The 17,926-nt window shown below is 31.9% G+C and overlaps 1 protein-coding gene across 2 annotated transcripts in view; it reads right to left on the bottom strand.

Moving 5' to 3' along the window:
- Window positions 1-2,069: 2,069 nt before the first annotated feature.
- LOC130638878 (chromatin assembly factor 1 subunit A-B-like) overlaps window positions 2,070-17,926 on the bottom strand; it is a 108,938-nt gene continuing 93,081 nt past the window's right edge. The window contains exons 1-15 of one of the 2 annotated variants that reach the window (XM_057447036.1): window positions 17,743-17,790; window positions 12,727-12,838; window positions 12,413-12,457; window positions 9,811-9,912; window positions 9,639-9,728; window positions 9,458-9,549; window positions 8,886-9,058; window positions 8,131-8,383; window positions 7,969-8,037; window positions 7,370-7,492; window positions 6,763-7,116; window positions 5,981-6,052; window positions 5,277-5,459; window positions 4,719-4,962; window positions 2,070-3,087 (exon numbers count right to left, since the gene is read on the bottom strand). In XM_057447036.1, coding sequence (XP_057303019.1) covers window positions 2,684-3,087; window positions 4,719-4,962; window positions 5,277-5,459; window positions 5,981-6,052; window positions 6,763-7,116; window positions 7,370-7,492; window positions 7,969-8,037; window positions 8,131-8,383; window positions 8,886-9,058; window positions 9,458-9,549; window positions 9,639-9,728; window positions 9,811-9,912; window positions 12,413-12,457; window positions 12,727-12,838; window positions 17,743-17,745 — 2,319 coding nt within the window. In that variant the 5' untranslated portion in view covers window positions 17,746-17,790 and the 3' untranslated portion in view covers window positions 2,070-2,683. Of the gene's footprint in view, window positions 3,088-4,718; window positions 4,963-5,276; window positions 5,460-5,980; window positions 6,053-6,762; window positions 7,117-7,369; window positions 7,493-7,968; window positions 8,038-8,130; window positions 8,384-8,885; window positions 9,059-9,457; window positions 9,550-9,638; window positions 9,729-9,810; window positions 9,913-12,412; window positions 12,458-12,726; window positions 12,841-17,742; window positions 17,791-17,926 lie in introns of those variants that run through there. The other variant, XM_057447037.1, reaches the window with a different exon arrangement.

Below are 17,926 nucleotides of genomic sequence, written 5' to 3'. Positions count from 1 at the left end.
TTTTAGGATAAAATGTTTCCATCGCCAAATTAAATACACTTCAAATTTCAGTCGAAATGGCCATCGCCAAATTAAATGCACGCTAAAAAAATCAATTTAGTCCATCGCCAAATTTAATGCTCGTCAAGATTTGTACGAATAAGGTACTTAAAAATTGAAGATTTTAACAGAAACAGACATCGTTTTAGTTGACGAATAAAATGCGAAAAAGAGGCATTATTTCATCTTTACTTGAATATATGTTGATGAAAGTCTCCTCGTTATGTCAAGTCTTGTTTGATTGAATATAGCCCCCTTCAAAATTAAAAAACGTTTTCCAGTAAAATGACCTCTGAATTTAAGAAATTTTTTATTAGTTGGCCTTAGATTGGTTTCTTATATAGAAACGTGTACCTCATTAATTTACAACTCGGAAAAAACCTCGTTAGTCATCCTTCGTTTGTTTTAAACATCCTGAAAAATTTAAAGTTGTTTATCCTGATCTCTCATTGAATATTATCTAATTTTTTTTACATTTCATAAACAAGTTGTTCATTGGTTCCAGAGAAATATGTTTTGAGCGAAATGTTTTTGTTATCAATTAGTAATCTATATCTATTATTTATCAAAAAAGGACTTAAGCGCAATTGAAATGTGGAATGACGAATTATCTCTTCTTTCATCTAACCTTTTTTGACCTTTAACTTAATTCATGTCAATAGTTCTCGACGTCATGATCTTTACCTAAATTGGAACATGTTTTTCAACACAGAATAGCATTATTGTTTTAAAGCTTAACTCCTGCAAAAAACAAGTTAAAAAGCGGAAAGAAAAACAAAAATAGAGCTTGGAAAGTTGTCTTATTTTTTGAAAAAATCTCGATTTTGGACTTATTTTTTTAATACATGAACATGTATTAAAGAAACGAGGGTCTGTCTTAAGCATTGATCAAAGTATGTGAAGACGTAAAAATGTTTTCACCTATCCAGTTTGATATTTTGAACGCGTTCGCGTGAATAATAATACTACTTAGTTACCCTGATTATCATTCATCTCGTTCAGAGCATCTAATCGATGATGTCATAATTTCGCATAATAAGCTAAACTATGGGGTATAAAAGAACCTCCAAGCCAAAAATTTTAAGATATATATCTATATATCGAAAACCATTCAAGATTTTTTAAAAAATAAAGATTCATAGACAACTTTTCAAGCTCTTTTATATGAAAGCAACTTTCTTCGTTTTCTCTAATATCAAAAAGTAGTATTTTATATTGGACGGAATATAAGAAACCATTAAATCCTTATACACGGGGTTGACGGACACTGATTTTTGCAATTATAGGAGAAATTTGGTTTTTAGGTCAAAGGGAGGGAGGCATGCTAAAAATATATTTTAGGAATTGAACTGTCACAAATAATTATGTACTCTCAAAATGTGATAAGTAACACTAATTGAAAAAAAAATTTTAGAAATCATTTTTTGGTCCAAATTTCAGACTATTTAGGCGATCTTAGGAAGGTTCCTATTTTTTTAGGTTACCTTATCGGTAAAAAGTCGTCGTCAAAAATATTAGTCACTGTGACAAAATTGAGTCACTTTTTGCCAACAAAATTTTTGAATTTAGTTACTCTTTGCCAACAAAATTTTTGAATTTAGTCACTAATAAAGAATAATTGCTTAAAACTGATAAAAGTTAGCAACAAGAAAGAAAAAACGGCAAAAAGATGGTTGGACAAAAAGTCGGAAAAAAATGTCGGCAAAAAAGTTTGGTCGGTAATGAGAAATTCGGCAAAAATTTTAAGTCACCTAGCCAAAATATAGTCACTTTTTGCCAACTTCTTTTTACCGATTAGGTATTCGGGAATTTTACGAGGAGGGCGGGGGTCAGAAATTAGAATTGACAGTTGTATTTTTATTAGGGTACTTTTTTTTGGACCAAGGTTAATGAAAACTTTGACAAAATTGTTTGAGATCCTAGAACAATCGCCAGACATTTAAATTTTTTGCCAAAGTTCCTGGATTATTTAAAACAAATTTTAGATTAAAGGAATTTCCATGATCGTGGTCAACATGTACAACCAGAAAAACTTAGACAGACTAAAGAAACTATTTATCCACTACTCTTACAAATGAAAACACGTCCGTATTCTTTATTTAGTGTATTTTCCCATATCAACGAGAAAAATAAAAAATATGCTACAAATATCATTAATAGCCTTTATTATGGAAACACGGTACCAGTCTACATTTTAAAAGTATAAGAAAAAAAAGTCAAGTCACTACTTTTGTCATTAAGAAATTCAATAGTTACTTGAGCAATATATCCAATACTCAAATGGCGATTTTAAACCTGAGATGACTTAAATTTAAAATGTGAAACGAAACAAGCCGAACTTAAGCAGTTATCCATGAGACTTTAACCATAAAGATATAAAAACAGCATCCATAAGGTCGTTGAAAATAGATCTGATAGGGTAATTTCACGACGTGCGTTAGCGACGTCAATTTGACGTGTATTTTTTAAAAAAAGATACAAGTTCAAATAATGTGACAAACAGTTTGCATAACTAATTGTCGACGGAGTTCTTCGTATTACTCGTCATGGAGGTTCATATTTTCAAAATGGCGCTCTATGCGTGTCCTCGCATCCAATCAAAGGATCGTATAATTCACACATTTGCAACGGAGATAACAACACATTACGTATCCACCTGCATTGGAGTAACCGCACACTTCTTTGGTGTCACTATTTCGTTTGTGTCTGTTTCTACAAGTGCATTTGTTACAACAATCGAATTTTCTTTCTTTTCTAATTTTTCTGCTTGAGATTTCAATAAAGGTAAACCTCCCCCCAACATCAAATCTTTCATGTCATATTTAGACAATATATCAATGTTAACAACATATCTATTTTCACGTTTATCGTTTTGGCACCGTGAAGCGACTTCATTAACAGTTTTTACGAACTGTGTTCTAGAAATAGTTGTGCGCAACTCTAAATCGTTCTCTTTTATGTAGGATATCCAGAAGGTTTGGAATGTCTTCCACATTTTCTTTATACCTGTTGTGCTACCGTGTAGAAGCTTCAGTAGGAACGGGATTGCTAAAACAAAGTATATCCAGGACAGTTACTAGAATACATTTGCATATATAAATCTACTTTGGTCTAATTTAAAGGGGCCATATCCTCTTGTGCGTGCTATGCTTTACTGCCTCAATCATTCTTCGTGCAAATGAGTAAAGCTGAAATTTATATTATAGTTCACATTGACTCTCCCTAGTAAATAGTCCATAAAGAACAAGTAAGCAACGGTTAACCCTAAAATAATATAGAGACTCAAGCAACAAGCTTCACCTAAATTTTTTTATATTATTTAAAAAAAGCGTGTTAAGTTTTAGGAGAAGTAAGCGTTACCGCACATGGTTAAAAAAAACCATCATGGGTTATGTTTAAAGTTTATAAAAACTAAAAATTCAATCCTTTCAAGCGCCACACTTAACATAAACGCCATGCTAAGGTAAACTTGTTTACAGGCGCACTGATCACTCCTAGGCGCACTTCCATTTCGGCTATCATGTAAACAACGCATGTGTAAATCAAAATCCCGACATGCTTTCAAGTGTCCGTAAAAGTGGCGATCTCCACGTTTATTTCGTTCCTTGTTCGACCTTTTAGTTTTGTTCCAGCATTAGAAATTTATATTTTTAATTTATTTTAGGGTGAAACCTAATGTATAAGTTTCTGTATTTTTTTGATGGCTCAACTATTACTTGCAGACTATTTACTAGGGACAATCAAACTCACGTATTTTCTTGACCAGTTAATGTAAGTTATACACAGCTTTATCTGAAAACATTTTGGCACAATTACAATAGATCCGCTAAAAATCTCTACCCTTAAGTTATATTTTTCTAGTCCATAGTTTCAATAAGGCAAAATGACCTCGACTAAATTGGAAGCTTAAAACTGGGTGGTCGATTTCAAAACAAAGTTTGAAAACCACATGTGGTGATGCTCGTTTTAATCCAACGTGCTTGAAGATAAAAATCGAATACTGATAATACATATTCACCCACATATTAAAAGAAAAACAAAACAGTCCTTAAAACATCTGCCATGTCTATCACGAAAGAGTTCTTGTAGATATATACACTTTTTTTGGCGCTATTTTTTGCTATACGACAAGACTGGTCAAATGATGTCAATAGCCTCAGACTATCCCAACACCTTTACACGTTTCTGGATAGTGTAGTGGTAGCGCAGCCGGGAACTTTCATAACAAAGTTTTTTAAAAGTTAAGACGATCCGCAATTCTAAAACTCGTAGATGGTTTATCTCTTTTCAAATGGGTGAACGCATCCACATCTCGCCGGCCGGTGTCCGCCAGCTTTTTTAATTATTTTATTACTTTTAAGGCTTTTTCACCTCTCTCAAACCCAATTATTGGTTTTTTTACCACACTTTTAAGTTCGTAAGCACACAGGAGGTTGACCTAATTTAGGAAACTTTTAATTCATTTAAAATAAGCTTTACAGGTTTCTGGAGATACAAATTTGAATTTATGGGAGGGTACATCGTCATCAAAATTGTCAGATGGACAGTCAAAAGAATGTTTTTGAAAAAAAGGTCACATTGTATGATTTTAATGCTTTTGAGGCCTAGAAAAAGAAGAACAATCGACTTTTCGCTTGGATAAACATTCTGCATGCATAAGATAAATAAAATTAACTAACCTTCCTCTGGTACAGTTTGGGGACTTTTGATTGATTTATTGGGACTATCTGTATCCATGTCTTCATCCTCCTCTTGAACAATCGGCTTGTGTAACTCGATTTTCTGATATCCCTTTAAAATTGGATTTAAATCTTCAGGCTTTGTAATATATGTTATGCCAATACAAACTGGTTTTTTAGGTTTGATATGCTTTTTAATCTCAATTTCGTATGAACAAGCTTTGGCTTTTAGTTTTTCGTCCTCCTAAAAACATAAATACAAATTGAAATAATATAGAAGATTTCCAAACAAGTAAGAACTCAAACAGTAAAAGTACTAAAAACAACCTAGAGACGAGCGTTTATGCTTGATTTTAATTTAAAAAGACGAAATAGAAAACGTAGAAAAAATAACTTTATAGTTTTTCCGGTCAACAAAAAGCATCAAAGATACATGTCTTTTCAACCCACACAATATAAACACACGTGCCCGTATCCACGTTTCCATACACTAAAGTTCCCTTGTTACTTTTCGAAACAGACAAGTTTTGTATTGGTGCTGTAGGAATAAACCGTTACCCGTCCATCACTTTGTTTTGAAGTGACAGGCTCTTTTCCTTCTTCTCCATCGTCATCCTCTTCTTCATCATCAGATGCTTTGACTCCTTCATCATCAGACAGATAACCGTGCGGTACAAAAAATCCATCACGATCTTCTTCAGTCTCTTCTTTATCTTCATCATCATCGTCATCATCACCGCCCTGTACACACATATCCGAGATATTTTAAAGTTTTTCCTGAGGCTTTTAGACCATTTTTTTTTTTTATTTTCTTTTAAATACAATTTACAAGTGCAACTCTCAGAATCCTCCTTTAAACCTTTACAAAGAGCAGTTTTGCCCCAATTTTTTTTCTTAGGTTTTTATTATTATGGTTTTCATGGCTGTAAACTTTACCATAGCAGGCTCCCTGCTCTCCAAGACTAAAGAAATTTGGAGCTATTGCAGTTTTTTTTATTTTTCATATATAAAAAAAAAATAATGAGTTAGTGGTAAATTTTTACTTTCATAGGCACTTTAAAAAGCCCTGCAAAAAAATTTCAGAGAAAAAATGTAAAATCCTATTTTTTTAAACCCGATCAAGATGCTTTCCCTAGTCCTTAGAATTGAAACGGTTAAAATGTTCGCACAACTAAACAAATTCTGTGATGATGGTAAGCACATTCTAACATTAACATTATAATGTCATCGCCCCTGACTCAACTAAAAATGAGAGTACATACATTATCTGAACAATCTTCTCCAGGTTCATCAATCCATTCTTCATCACTGTCTATCTCGTAATTGAATACATCCTGTGAATATAACATGATAAGAACTTTAGGATTAATGGTGCTAAAAACTTTTACTTCAAATTCCAAGTTGAACCAAACTTAGTGATACAAACAAAGATTTAGGTTAGTCGGTTTTACAGTCAAAATTAAGCAGAATCAAGGAAAAGTAAAACGTGGAATAATTAAAATAAATTAGGAAAGTTGCCACAAGGCTGCCATATTTTTTTAGAGTCAGGATTTAAATTTTACTCCCAAGAAGAATTTTTAATCAATGTTGAGAAGATCTTGATATTTTGTTAGACAAAACAAGATTTTGGGAGATTCTGATACTGACTTTTGGTAAACAAATCCTTTTACTTTCCCAACCTTCCCCAAAATTAAATACTTTCAGATGGTTTTAAAGGATCACATGGGCATTTTTTGACTAAAATTCTAGGTTACTGTGGAAATTTCTTGAACATGATAGTTTAGTAGGCCTACTAAACTATCATGTTCAAGAAATGATAAACTTTCCACAGTAATATGAATACTGAACAGACAAACTGAAATAATATTTTCAATAATAAAATTCTAGGAACAACACAGAAGTTAATCTAAAGTTTAATGATGTTTACAATAACTTGTACATGCGAACCCTAGGTTAAGTGATCCTTAGCATTTCTAAAATTACCATTTGTTGCACACTTCAGGATGTTAAGACAAAATGTTCAGCATGCAACAAATATACGTACATTGTCTACCCCAAATGGTTTTCTTCCATTTATAAATTTACTTTTTTTACTCCAAGTGCCATAGTAAGCTGGTCTAGTGTTTTCAGAGAATTTAAGAAACTTTGCTTTATATAGATTAGTTTCTGTAAAGCTCTTTTCATCTTCAGCATCATCATTATTGTCATCTCCAATAATTACAACATCTGTTGGTGATGAACCTGTTTCTATCGGCTTCTCATATTTATTCTTGCTTTCTAATCTTTTTTGCTCCTCAAATTCTCTTCGTAATTTTCGACGAGTAATATATATAATATTTTGGTTATTTGCTATTCTTACAGCTAGTTCTTCAAGATATAATGAAACGTCTGGGTTCAACTAAAAATCAAATGGGCTGATATTTAGTTAGTTTGATTTTGAAAGGTAAGGCATATAGGTAGCCCACATTCAAGTACAATGTCTTAAGTAAATCAATTCTGATTATAATAGTCGTAAATAACAAAAATCATAACTGTATGAAGTATGTATGAAAGCTCTGAGAATTTCCTATGCTAACAATTAAAAAGAAATTTAAGGGAAAGTGATAGTAGGAGTTAATGAAAACTTGCAAAGAAAATCTAAAAAAACTCACTTCCCCTATGGATTTATCTAGTTTCTCTTTATGGAAATCCTTTCTTCTACATACAGGTGCTAAGATCATATTCGGTTTCACTTGAAATGGGATAAAGCGTTTAAAGGATTCTACTTCAGGAGCCTAAAAAGAAAAAAAGGTTGAATTAAATAAATTTCTAAAAAAAATTTGTCATTTAGAGATAATGACGTTTTTACCAAAAATCCTTTTAATCCTGATGTCTCCTTAGCGGTTTGCACAAAACTTCCAATCCTATACATTATTTTGATGATGTCAAGCATTGACATCATCAGAGTATATATACATAAATGTTCGCTTTCCTATTTAAGTGGATTTTTCTATGGGCAGTCAAATAAGATCAGGTATGACAGAGAAACGACGTGATCATCCATGGCAAAGAAGTGGTTAAGATCCAATTCAGTAATCTCGGAAAGAAACATCAGTGCTTTAACACCAATTTTAAGAGCCTAACGGGGTGACTTGTCATAATGTCAAAAAAATTAGTGGTAGCCATTATATTAAAAATAAATTACTATAACAACTATCTTAGAAAAAATAGTATATAATATAAAATAGAGAAAATTTGTGAGACATTTTACCTTTGAAATATTTGTCGACTTTCTAAAAAAGCTTTTGAATTGCTGGGCAGCTTTTTCTTTCTTCTTTTGCTAAAAGTAAACAAGTCCTCTTTAATATAAAGAAATGTATGCTCTGCAAAGCTGCAGTTGATGCATAATCAATTCAAATGCAAGTAAGCTTACCACAGCTTCATCTTCCATTTTCTTTTTTTCTTCCTCTTGTCTTTTGACTTCTTCTTTCTGTTTCCGTTCTGCTTCTCTCTTTTCCTTCTCTGCTTCTCGCTTTAATCGTTCTGCTTCTCGCTTTAATCGTTCAGCTTCTCTTTGCTCGTCTTTTATTCGTTTTTCTTCATCTTTTCTTTTTTTCTCCTCCTCCCGTTTTTTTCTTTCCTCTTCCTTTTCTTTTTCTTTCCTCTTTTTTTCTTCTTCCTTTAACCTATTAAGGAGTTAAAATTTTTAGTGTTTTTTAAAATATATATACCACAATTTTCTTTGATATAGCTAATTTAATTATTAAAAATAAGAATATCTAAACTGTACAAATAAAAAAAAAAAAAAAAGATTTTAACTTTCTATTGAAATTAGAAGGATTATTGTGATTGCACTTGATGAAGATATGGTTAAAGATAAAGTTTTTATAAAAAGTATATTCATATGAGCTCTTGCCATCCTGATCCTATCTGTCATTAGAATTTGACCTATTTTACTCAAAATCTTTTGGGGGATAATTAATTTTTTTTTTGCGAATGCCTGACCGAATTCAGTACAATTCACAGGAGTCGATATTCACAAATTAAATAGAAAATTGCTAAATAAAAGAAATTCTTCTCCCCAAAATTACTTCTCTTAACATAATTTAAATGTATTTTTCACTTTAGTGTGGCAAAAAAAATCCATACTTTGAGCCAGAAAAGAGAAATAAGAAAAAGATGACAAACCTTTCTTTTTCCTTCCTTTCGTGTTCTCTTTTCTCTTTTTCAGCTTGCTTTAGTAATTTCTCCTCTTCTTTTTTCTTTCTCTTTTCTTCAAGTTCTTTTAGTCTAGCCTGTTTTTCTTGCTCTTTCGACTCTTTAGCTTTCTGTCTTTCCTCTTTCGTCAAAGAGGGTGTTTTCTACAAATTAAGTAGTATAGATGTTTTAGATAGATATTTGTGCATATTTTACATGGCTAGCCTCACAAATATTGAAGGATAAACGTTTTTTAATGCTCATTTTAGGCTATGCAGACACAATAGGGTCCTTTCCCTGCAAAATCCAACAGTGCACAGTGTGCCATCTCACCAGTTTCCCTCACATGGCTTGGGTTAACCTGGGGCTATGTAACTCTGACTTGCTCATGTTGAATCACCGCCAAGGGAAATCAAACCCTGGTCTCAGGCACAAAGTGTGAGAGTTGTAACCACTAAACTACGGCATCACTATGTGGTTTTCCTCAACTTAATTCTATTTACAATTTTTTAATTATGTGACAAAACAATGGGTTAAAAAATCAAGCAGGCTATCATGCTAACCTTATCTGTAGACTTTGGTGTTTTAACATTATTTTCTTTTGATGTTGGTGATTTTTCATTAGCAATTGGTGTTTTTGTATTAGCGTGATCCTCTAATATTACAAAAGAGCATTGATTATTTAGATGAAAACAGTTTGGAAATATTAAAAGTTTTTTTTAATTACACTGTAACTTTTCACACCATTTTCTACATCTATTGTTTTTGACACATCCTTTTCTGTTAAGCGTATAAACTCTTCCTTCGACACCTTTGGAAAAGGTAATACTGCTTCTAGAGGCAAATACAAGTAAATAAAAAAATAGCAAATAAATTATTTTTTACATTAATAGACATTCAGTAAAAAATTGCACACCTTTAACTTCACATGGTTTTGCAGGTTCTTTTAAAATTTTAGCAGTTTTTTCAGTTTCTTTTACAGCTTCTTTTTTTGATAATTTTGGAAACGATATAGCATCTTAAAGAGAGAATTTAAGCTTTATGTTAAGACAGCATGTATATGTAACCATCGAACATTTTCCTTTAACTTTTGATTTTTTTTTCTTCTCAAAGCCTTAAGGGTACCTAATGAGGCAAAACATTATGTTGGACTTATACAAGAGAGCTTCAAAGTCTATTCAGCTAACAGGGTTCCCACAAGATTTAAATTCTCAAAATTGAGGAGATTTGAGTAGAATTGAGGGGAAATTTTCACTTTTTGAGGAGATTGAGGAATCAAAATTGAGGAGTTTTTCACAAATTTTCAGGAAATTTGAGGAGATTTTTTTAGATAAAGTTATGACTAACGTAAAAAATCTATTGGGTAAAGTCTCTAATATAAATATAATTTCCAACATGGACGGGTACGAACAAAATAAAATGTCTTTTTTCATATCTAGATAAAATATAAAAATATAAAACATAAACAAAATTTAGAAACAGTGCATGATAAAACATGACTAAGTAAATAACTGAAGATAGTAATCTATACAAAAGATCCTTTTTAGAAATATTAGTATTTTTAAAACATAGGCATATGAGCATTATTTACATGTAAATAAATATGTAGATGGCGGAACTTTTTCCCTGGACAAAAACAAAACAAAGGGATAAATACTAAAAATACTAAATAACGTTTTCTTTCTCCTTCATTAGCTTTTGGAGAAGTTCTGAATACTCCATAATTTCCTTTTCCTTCTCGCTTACTGTTTTTCTCAGTGAGTTGGACTTTGTTATCAAAGTTTTCATTTCCAAGACAGCCGTTTTCTCCTCAGCATCTTTAGAGCATTTGTCGGCATCTTTTGATAACAAAACTACAGTTTTCTCAAGCATCTTTTTCTTGGATCGGATAACATCTATTTCTTCTTGGATTGATTTCCTTTTTGAAATTTTTGCTGATTCAGCTTTCTCTTTTCGTTGATTAACCAAATATTCATTGTATTTGCCTCTTGCAGCTCGTACACTCTTACGCAATTTTCCACATACTTCATATTCCTCAGAACTAAGATTGTTTGATGTCAAATGATCGTGAACTATTCGTTGCGAAATCAAGCTCACAGTGGAGAGGTTTTCGACAAGCAATGAGCTATTGATACTGAATCCTCTCTCGACCGCAGCCTGTCCATGAGACAATGTGAGGATCATTTTTAGCACTTCAGCTAACTTATCGATACATTTCGTGCCAACTATGTGCTTCCAATAGAATACATCGAGACGGTCATTTGCAGGGTCGAATTTGAGAAAATCTTCTGTATTTTCTCTTGCGATTTCTAATAACTTTGGAAATTGCTTCTTGGCTTCATCTGCAAATTTATCACTGATTTGTTGACACGAATAAAGATTTTCTAGAACATGGGCAAATCTTGCTTCACTGGATTCAGGAGATTCTATCAACAGTGCAGGAACAAAACATCTGACATTCCTGACAAATGAGATTTTAATTGGCGACTTTTCCACCAAATGGGAACACATTTTTGACAAAAATTTGGTAACATCTCGTTTGAAATTGTGGACTTGGTTAGCGGTGATAACTCCACTTTTCTGTAAGGCTGAGAGCTCCAACTTTATTCCAATACCTGGATCTACTAAATCTACTAAATCTACTAAATTCTGCTACATGAGATTCTTGACATAATTCAAAAAAAAATTTTATCAACTAAAATAAATCCATTTGAGGAGATTTGAGGGGAAAATTGGACAAATTGAAGAAAAATAAGGAGATTTAAGGATATTTGAGGAGCAAAACCAAAATTGAGGAGATTTGAGGATATTTGAGGAGGCGTGGGAACCCTGGCTAAGTTTTTTAAAAAGTACTTTTCACTTTAAAGATAATGCCATAAATTTTCATATTTCATTAAGCTGTATAAATTGTCATATTTATAAGGAGCAGCAAATTTCGACTGTGTAGATTTGGAAAAGATTATTCAGGGATTACATAATTTATTGCTGATGGTAACTGATAAAAATACGGCAGCAATTATGGTATACTTAATAGAGTTGAAGTGGAAAGACCTGTTTTTGATATATTTCTCATAGGATGATATCGATGATTAAAATAAAGTTTAAAATTAGAAAAAATTAAAATTAGCACTCTTTTTACTTATATTTTATGGAGTTAAATTTAAGGAAATTTAAGTACTTATGATGAGAATTTTATATGTAATGTATTTTCATGCATTTTGAAAAAAACCACATATGACCAACCATAACAAAAAGAAAAATTGAGGAAATTTGAAGAGAAAGTTGTAAAAAATCTAATTTTTGATTAAGTTTTGATGTGTGGCTGTTATAAGTAATAAACAAAACATATAAATTTAAAGTTGTTTAATTTTCTTTTCTAAAATATCAAAGAATAAATTTTGGGTTTACTATATCTCAAGTATTAAGATATAGATAAGTTGCACTTCAATTTTTCAAAAATCTGCTACTTATTTTTCCCAACCAACAGAAGACAATTTTGTTGAAAGCATTTAACATACCTTGCTTTAGCTTTTTCTTTGGTGGACTGAGCAGACTTTCAGCAACTATATATATTTATATATGAAACAAATTACGTGTTATGTAATCATATGTATTATATGTAATAATATGTATTACAGCATTTAAAAAAACAGCTGAAAAGCAATCAACAACCTTTTTTTTAACTCAATACCAGATGTTTTATATTTACACCAAAAAATTATAACAGATTAATAGTTTAAACAGCTGAACAGAATTGGCAGAACTACTTCAGTCAGCCCAATTAGATTATCAAAGTAGAGATAAGATAATTCTGTCTTAGAAAAATAATTACCAATTTTATTCTTTTTATTTACACCATCCACTTCTATAACTTCATTTTCTTCAGTTTGTTTGTTTTCTTTATCTGTTTCCCCATTTGTGTAAGCAGATTCTATCATTTTTTTCTAAAAGATCAATTTTATAGGTGCAGGTAAGTGTATTTAATTCACACTAGCACTCGACAATTGTCGACATTTTAACATAGCATAGTAAGAAGGAAATGAAATATCACATTTGCAATTTTTTTTTCTTTCATAACATAACAAAAGAAATCTTGCCCTTAGTGCATTGACTCGTAAGTTAATCATTCCATTAAAAAATCATCAATTGTTGTATCTCCTATTTTTACTCTACTTATCTGTCTGTACTTTTACAAGTTGGACTCATCTGAAAGATTTGCACAAGAAAACCCCCATCTTGGTTATCTTCAACCTTCTTCTTCATTAGAAAATTTTCAATCTAGCTCCAGTCTTTTTTAGTGGCACGTGACCCTGTTACGTAATATTTCAGTAGCACTTTAATTATTACTGACTGTATAGCCAGAACATATACCTTCGCGCGGCAAAGTTAAACAAAAGCTCTCTACATACATTTTTTTTTTGAAAAATTTAAAATAATTCTGCATAAAGTTCTTTAAGAACAATTATTTTTTTAAAAAAATAGAAATAATTCTGCATATGTTCTCACAATGCTGAGCAATCGAAGGAAAAATAAAATGTGCATGATTTTTATTTGAGACATAGGTTGTGAAAGTTACTGATTATTCAACATGTCACACATTTGTGTATGGTTTTTATTCTGAAGGGATATATTTTGGAAGGCAAATATAAGTAACAAAATATCAAGGTGTAACTATAAGCCCATAAAAAGTTATGGAAAAAGTTAGAGGGAAGGGAGAGGGGGCATCACCCCTCCCCCTCCAGCACGAATAGGATTAAGGGCGGTGCGGTTACAACCATTGTAATTTGAGACGGCACTTGGCATTTGCCGATGTAATTACCGACATATTTTCAAAACATGTACCTAACCCTAACATGTGGCAATTATTTCACGTGTTAATCGCACATAAAAAGTCCCTAGGCCTTGTGCGATCAGATGTGTAAAATATAGCCGAAGATATAACAATAGAAAAAAGTATTTGTTTTTCCACAGCATAGTGCAGTTGCCTCCTACAGCAATGCACAAACTAAAAAAAATTATGCACACACCTGCTGTAAGATATTATTTTTTTGTTTTATTGCTTAGACGGCTAGTATATCATGTTGAATTATTTTTTAAATATAAACAAATTCGTACAGAGATCGATGTGGAAGTACGTTGAATTTTTTAACTTTGTGCGACAGTATATTATTTGTTTTTGACTATGAAAGTCAATAATAATAGCGAGTAAAAGTCATTAATTCGTGAGCACTACTGCAATACTACGTAACGGGTCATGTGACACTAAAAAGGACTGGAGCTAGTCTGAAATTTTTAACGAACAAGATAATTGAATTGGTCATTAAGGCAGCAAAAAAAAAATATTTAAAAAACGATACCTGGGGTTACATGAACTTTTAACAAAAAGTGAATATGGAATGTGAATATATCATTTGGAATTTTTTATGAAAATCTTTCAGGTAAGTCTAACTTGTAAAAAAGTACCTCTGGATCCTTTTAACGGCGCATAACCCCCGTTATCGAAAAAAATCAACATTACATTTTTTTTTTTTATTTCAAAATTCAGACGGAGTTATGAGTTTCCTGAAAATTTGGAGATATAAAACTTACTAGAAATGGAAATAATTGTACTTCAATATCTTAAATTTATTGTTTCTAGCCACCATATTTAATGATCTTGTTGGTTTCTTATTCCTGTCTAAGCAAGTTGTCACAATATGTTAGTGTGAAACTGTAAATAAACAAACAACCTTAACTTTAAATGAGCACTGAGATGGAGTTCGATAATATTGCCATTATGGTAGGCTCCATTGACGCCCTATTTTTGGCTTGTTTTTTTTTTGTAAAACATGACATCAAAAACTGAAAAGAAATTTTATCACAGAGTTTCTATTTAAAAAGGCAGAGAAGAAAAAATAATTTTCTTTTATTCTATTGACCATTTTTTTGGAGACCAGAGAAACCAAACGAAACAGAAAGAAGAAATCACAACATTGTCTCGTGGCTAATAATTATGATAATTAATGTTATTACACTCTGTCTTCTTCTATTAGCATGACCGAAATTATTGCATATTATAAGCAAAAAGACTCAACGGGGGAGAATGCACATTGTGATAGTTGAAGATAGCTGAAGCATTATGGAGAAAATTAAATTTAGAGCATAAAAGGGAAAATTCTGAAAATTTAGGTATTCTAATTGTCTAAATCTTATGTCTCTGTAAGAAAATGACTGATTGTGTGAACAAAGGAAAATAATCAAAAAGTAAGACAGCTAGCAAGGCGAAGCTATCTTCAGAAACAACAAGAACAAGAGGTTGTTGTTGCAAAGAAGTCTGATTTCAGTAAGTTAAAACGTTTAAATAATTAAAAATAACACAGAAACTTTGATTGATTTATCTGATTTATCATGTTCAGAGCTTCGTTGACACATTTACAAAAGCATCATTTATTATTTTTTCTGTAATGGCATGAATCCAGCAACCATGTGATTGATTTTGCTGTACATATATTATCGCATGATTCGTGCAATGAAATGTAATGACGGTTCTGTAGGCGAAGAGAATTTGGGGTGAGTTTGCTATTTCGATGAAACATTTGAAATTTTATGGTTGTCAGTTTTCAATAAGATTTTCAGGATAATGTTTTCTCATGTATCAATTTTTACAATAAAATAGGCACCTCAAAAAAAATTGCCTACAGGGTGATTACATGCCTTTAACTGCCTGTCAATTGCAGAGAGGTAAAGCACCATCTTTGAATCTAAATTATGAGATTTTATCTCCACAATAATGTATCACTTTAGGACACAAAGCAAGATACTAGGTCCAAGAGATATGAATTTTTGAAATGGTTGTCACATTTTATATGAATCAAAACAATTGTGATCGTATTGCATTCTATGATCCTGTTTTATAGTATAATCTTTTTTAATGGATCTATGTTTTGTTTTTTAAATGAACTACAGCCATGGTCTTGCTTTCTATGACGTTTTTTTGTTTCTAAACAAACTATGATGAGAATATTTTCATAACTTGATAACATTTCCATAGTAATCCCTTTGCAATCCAAAGGAATCAATTTATCTTCACATATTTAACAGGTGAATTAATGAATTATATTGCCGAAATATTTTACACGAAGATTTACAAATTCGTCCTGATATCACTGCCAGTGAGAGGAGTACAGTTATATTTTTTTTACAATACCTGCTACCCAAATTAAACTATTTGTATGTTGACATTATCTATCCGTTAAAAAAGAGGACTGAAGAAGAAGAAGAAGTATTTATTCTACAGTAATAGCATACATAAGGTAACAGTCAAATAAATATCAAATTTACAAAGAAAATTAGGCTATCACTGTAAGGAGACCAGCATTATTAGCCTACGGCTATTACAAGATGCAGGCCATCAGTGGACTGGATAACAGGTTTGGAAATTTGGCGTAAACGATCGTTTCTCTTCCCCAATATTTCCGTGAATCAATAAAGACGGTAACGATAAATCGTTTCCCTTGGACAATATTTCAAATTATATTAATTTCTTAATATAATATATTTTTATTATAATACATTACTACTATGGAGTAGGTGTTGTCATTAACTAGGGCGATTATGAAATGGTTCTTCACTTATTTATCGGTTTAAAGCTAATTGTTAGCGTCGTTAACGTATCGTATCCACAAGGTCTACTTCGCGGAACGAAAAGACAAATTTTCAGGCCTGGATAAGACGCAAGTGGACAATATTTATTGGTAGAATAGGATAAAGGTCAAAGCTAGGTTTTAAAGCTGCTTTCTTCAAGAATTTTTTTTTCAGAATGGAACGGAACAGATGCATACTTAAAATGCTTACATAATGCAAATGTAAAATCTTCTTGTCCGTTCCATTCCAAGCCAAGTATAATCAAGTTCACCTTTTTCTTTGCGTTGTGTAGGGAAACAACAAGTAGAAAATTTAATTTTGTGGGAATTATGCAGTATGTGTACATTCTGTATTTAAGCATGTGCAATAGTATGAAATGTTCTTGTCCAAGATTAAAAATGTGCTATTCGACATTTAAAACTAATATTTACCTACTATGATGGAGTAAAAGTCATAGAAAAATGAATCAAGAAGTGTCAATGCAATAAAAGATATTATTATATATTTATTATTTGGAAAGAATGTAGCTACATATCATCAAAAATCGCCTTTTTTGGTAAAAAAAGTGAGAATTACAAATCGTGAGACAGTCAGATTCTTTAGCAAAACAGGTCCAACGGCAATACTGTGGGACTCGGCAGGTATGCCCTCTTTTAGCCATGCCAACAGACCTTTTTAAATGTTTACATTTTAACAGGTAGCCCTTCTCACTTTAACAACTGCATGACAGGCAGAAAAATGCCAGAGCTATTATTGAGTGTGTAGATTAAAAACTTTTAATTGACTATTTATATAAAGTTTAATGCATTCAAGCAAAAAAACAGACTGAAAAAGAGCTCACTTTACCTAGTGCCTGCATCTTTCTGCCTTTCATGCAATTGCCAAAGCTAAAAGGGCTTACCAGGAATAATGTAAACGTTCAAAAGGTCTATTACAAAATGCAGCGCACTTGTTAGTTGAAATGCAAGGACAGAGCTATCTGGTCAATAATTTTTTAGAGCCTTCGTAACCTAAATAACATTGGGACACAATCGCAAAATTAGGGGACAAAAGTACACAAACAGGTCATCTGTGTTGGAAACTTTTTATATAGTTCGCCAGATATAGCTAAGATGCTTAATGATACTTTTAAAATTAGGGGTGGTAAACTAGTGCAAAAAATAGAGTTAACTCTAACTAAGTCCAACAAAGAAGAAAATTCGACAACACAGTAAGTCTTGTTTACCATTATCCATTTCCAGTTTTATATCAGGGTCATCCCCGGCGCGCAATGCGCAAGCATTTCCCGCCACAAACAAATTTGCTTTAGCTTGTCAAATTTCGGAACCTTTTGAGTACGCCATTTATCTTCTCACTCGCAGCAGGTTATATTATAGAGTTGGCGGGATTAAAAAAAATAGGCCAGACCG

This window comes from Hydractinia symbiolongicarpus, chromosome 1, assembly GCF_029227915.1.
Source record: "Hydractinia symbiolongicarpus strain clone_291-10 chromosome 1, HSymV2.1, whole genome shotgun sequence".
Classification (NCBI taxonomy): Eukaryota; Metazoa; Cnidaria; class Hydrozoa; order Anthoathecata; family Hydractiniidae; genus Hydractinia; species Hydractinia symbiolongicarpus.
This window is presented reverse-complemented; position numbering and strand designations above follow the sequence as displayed.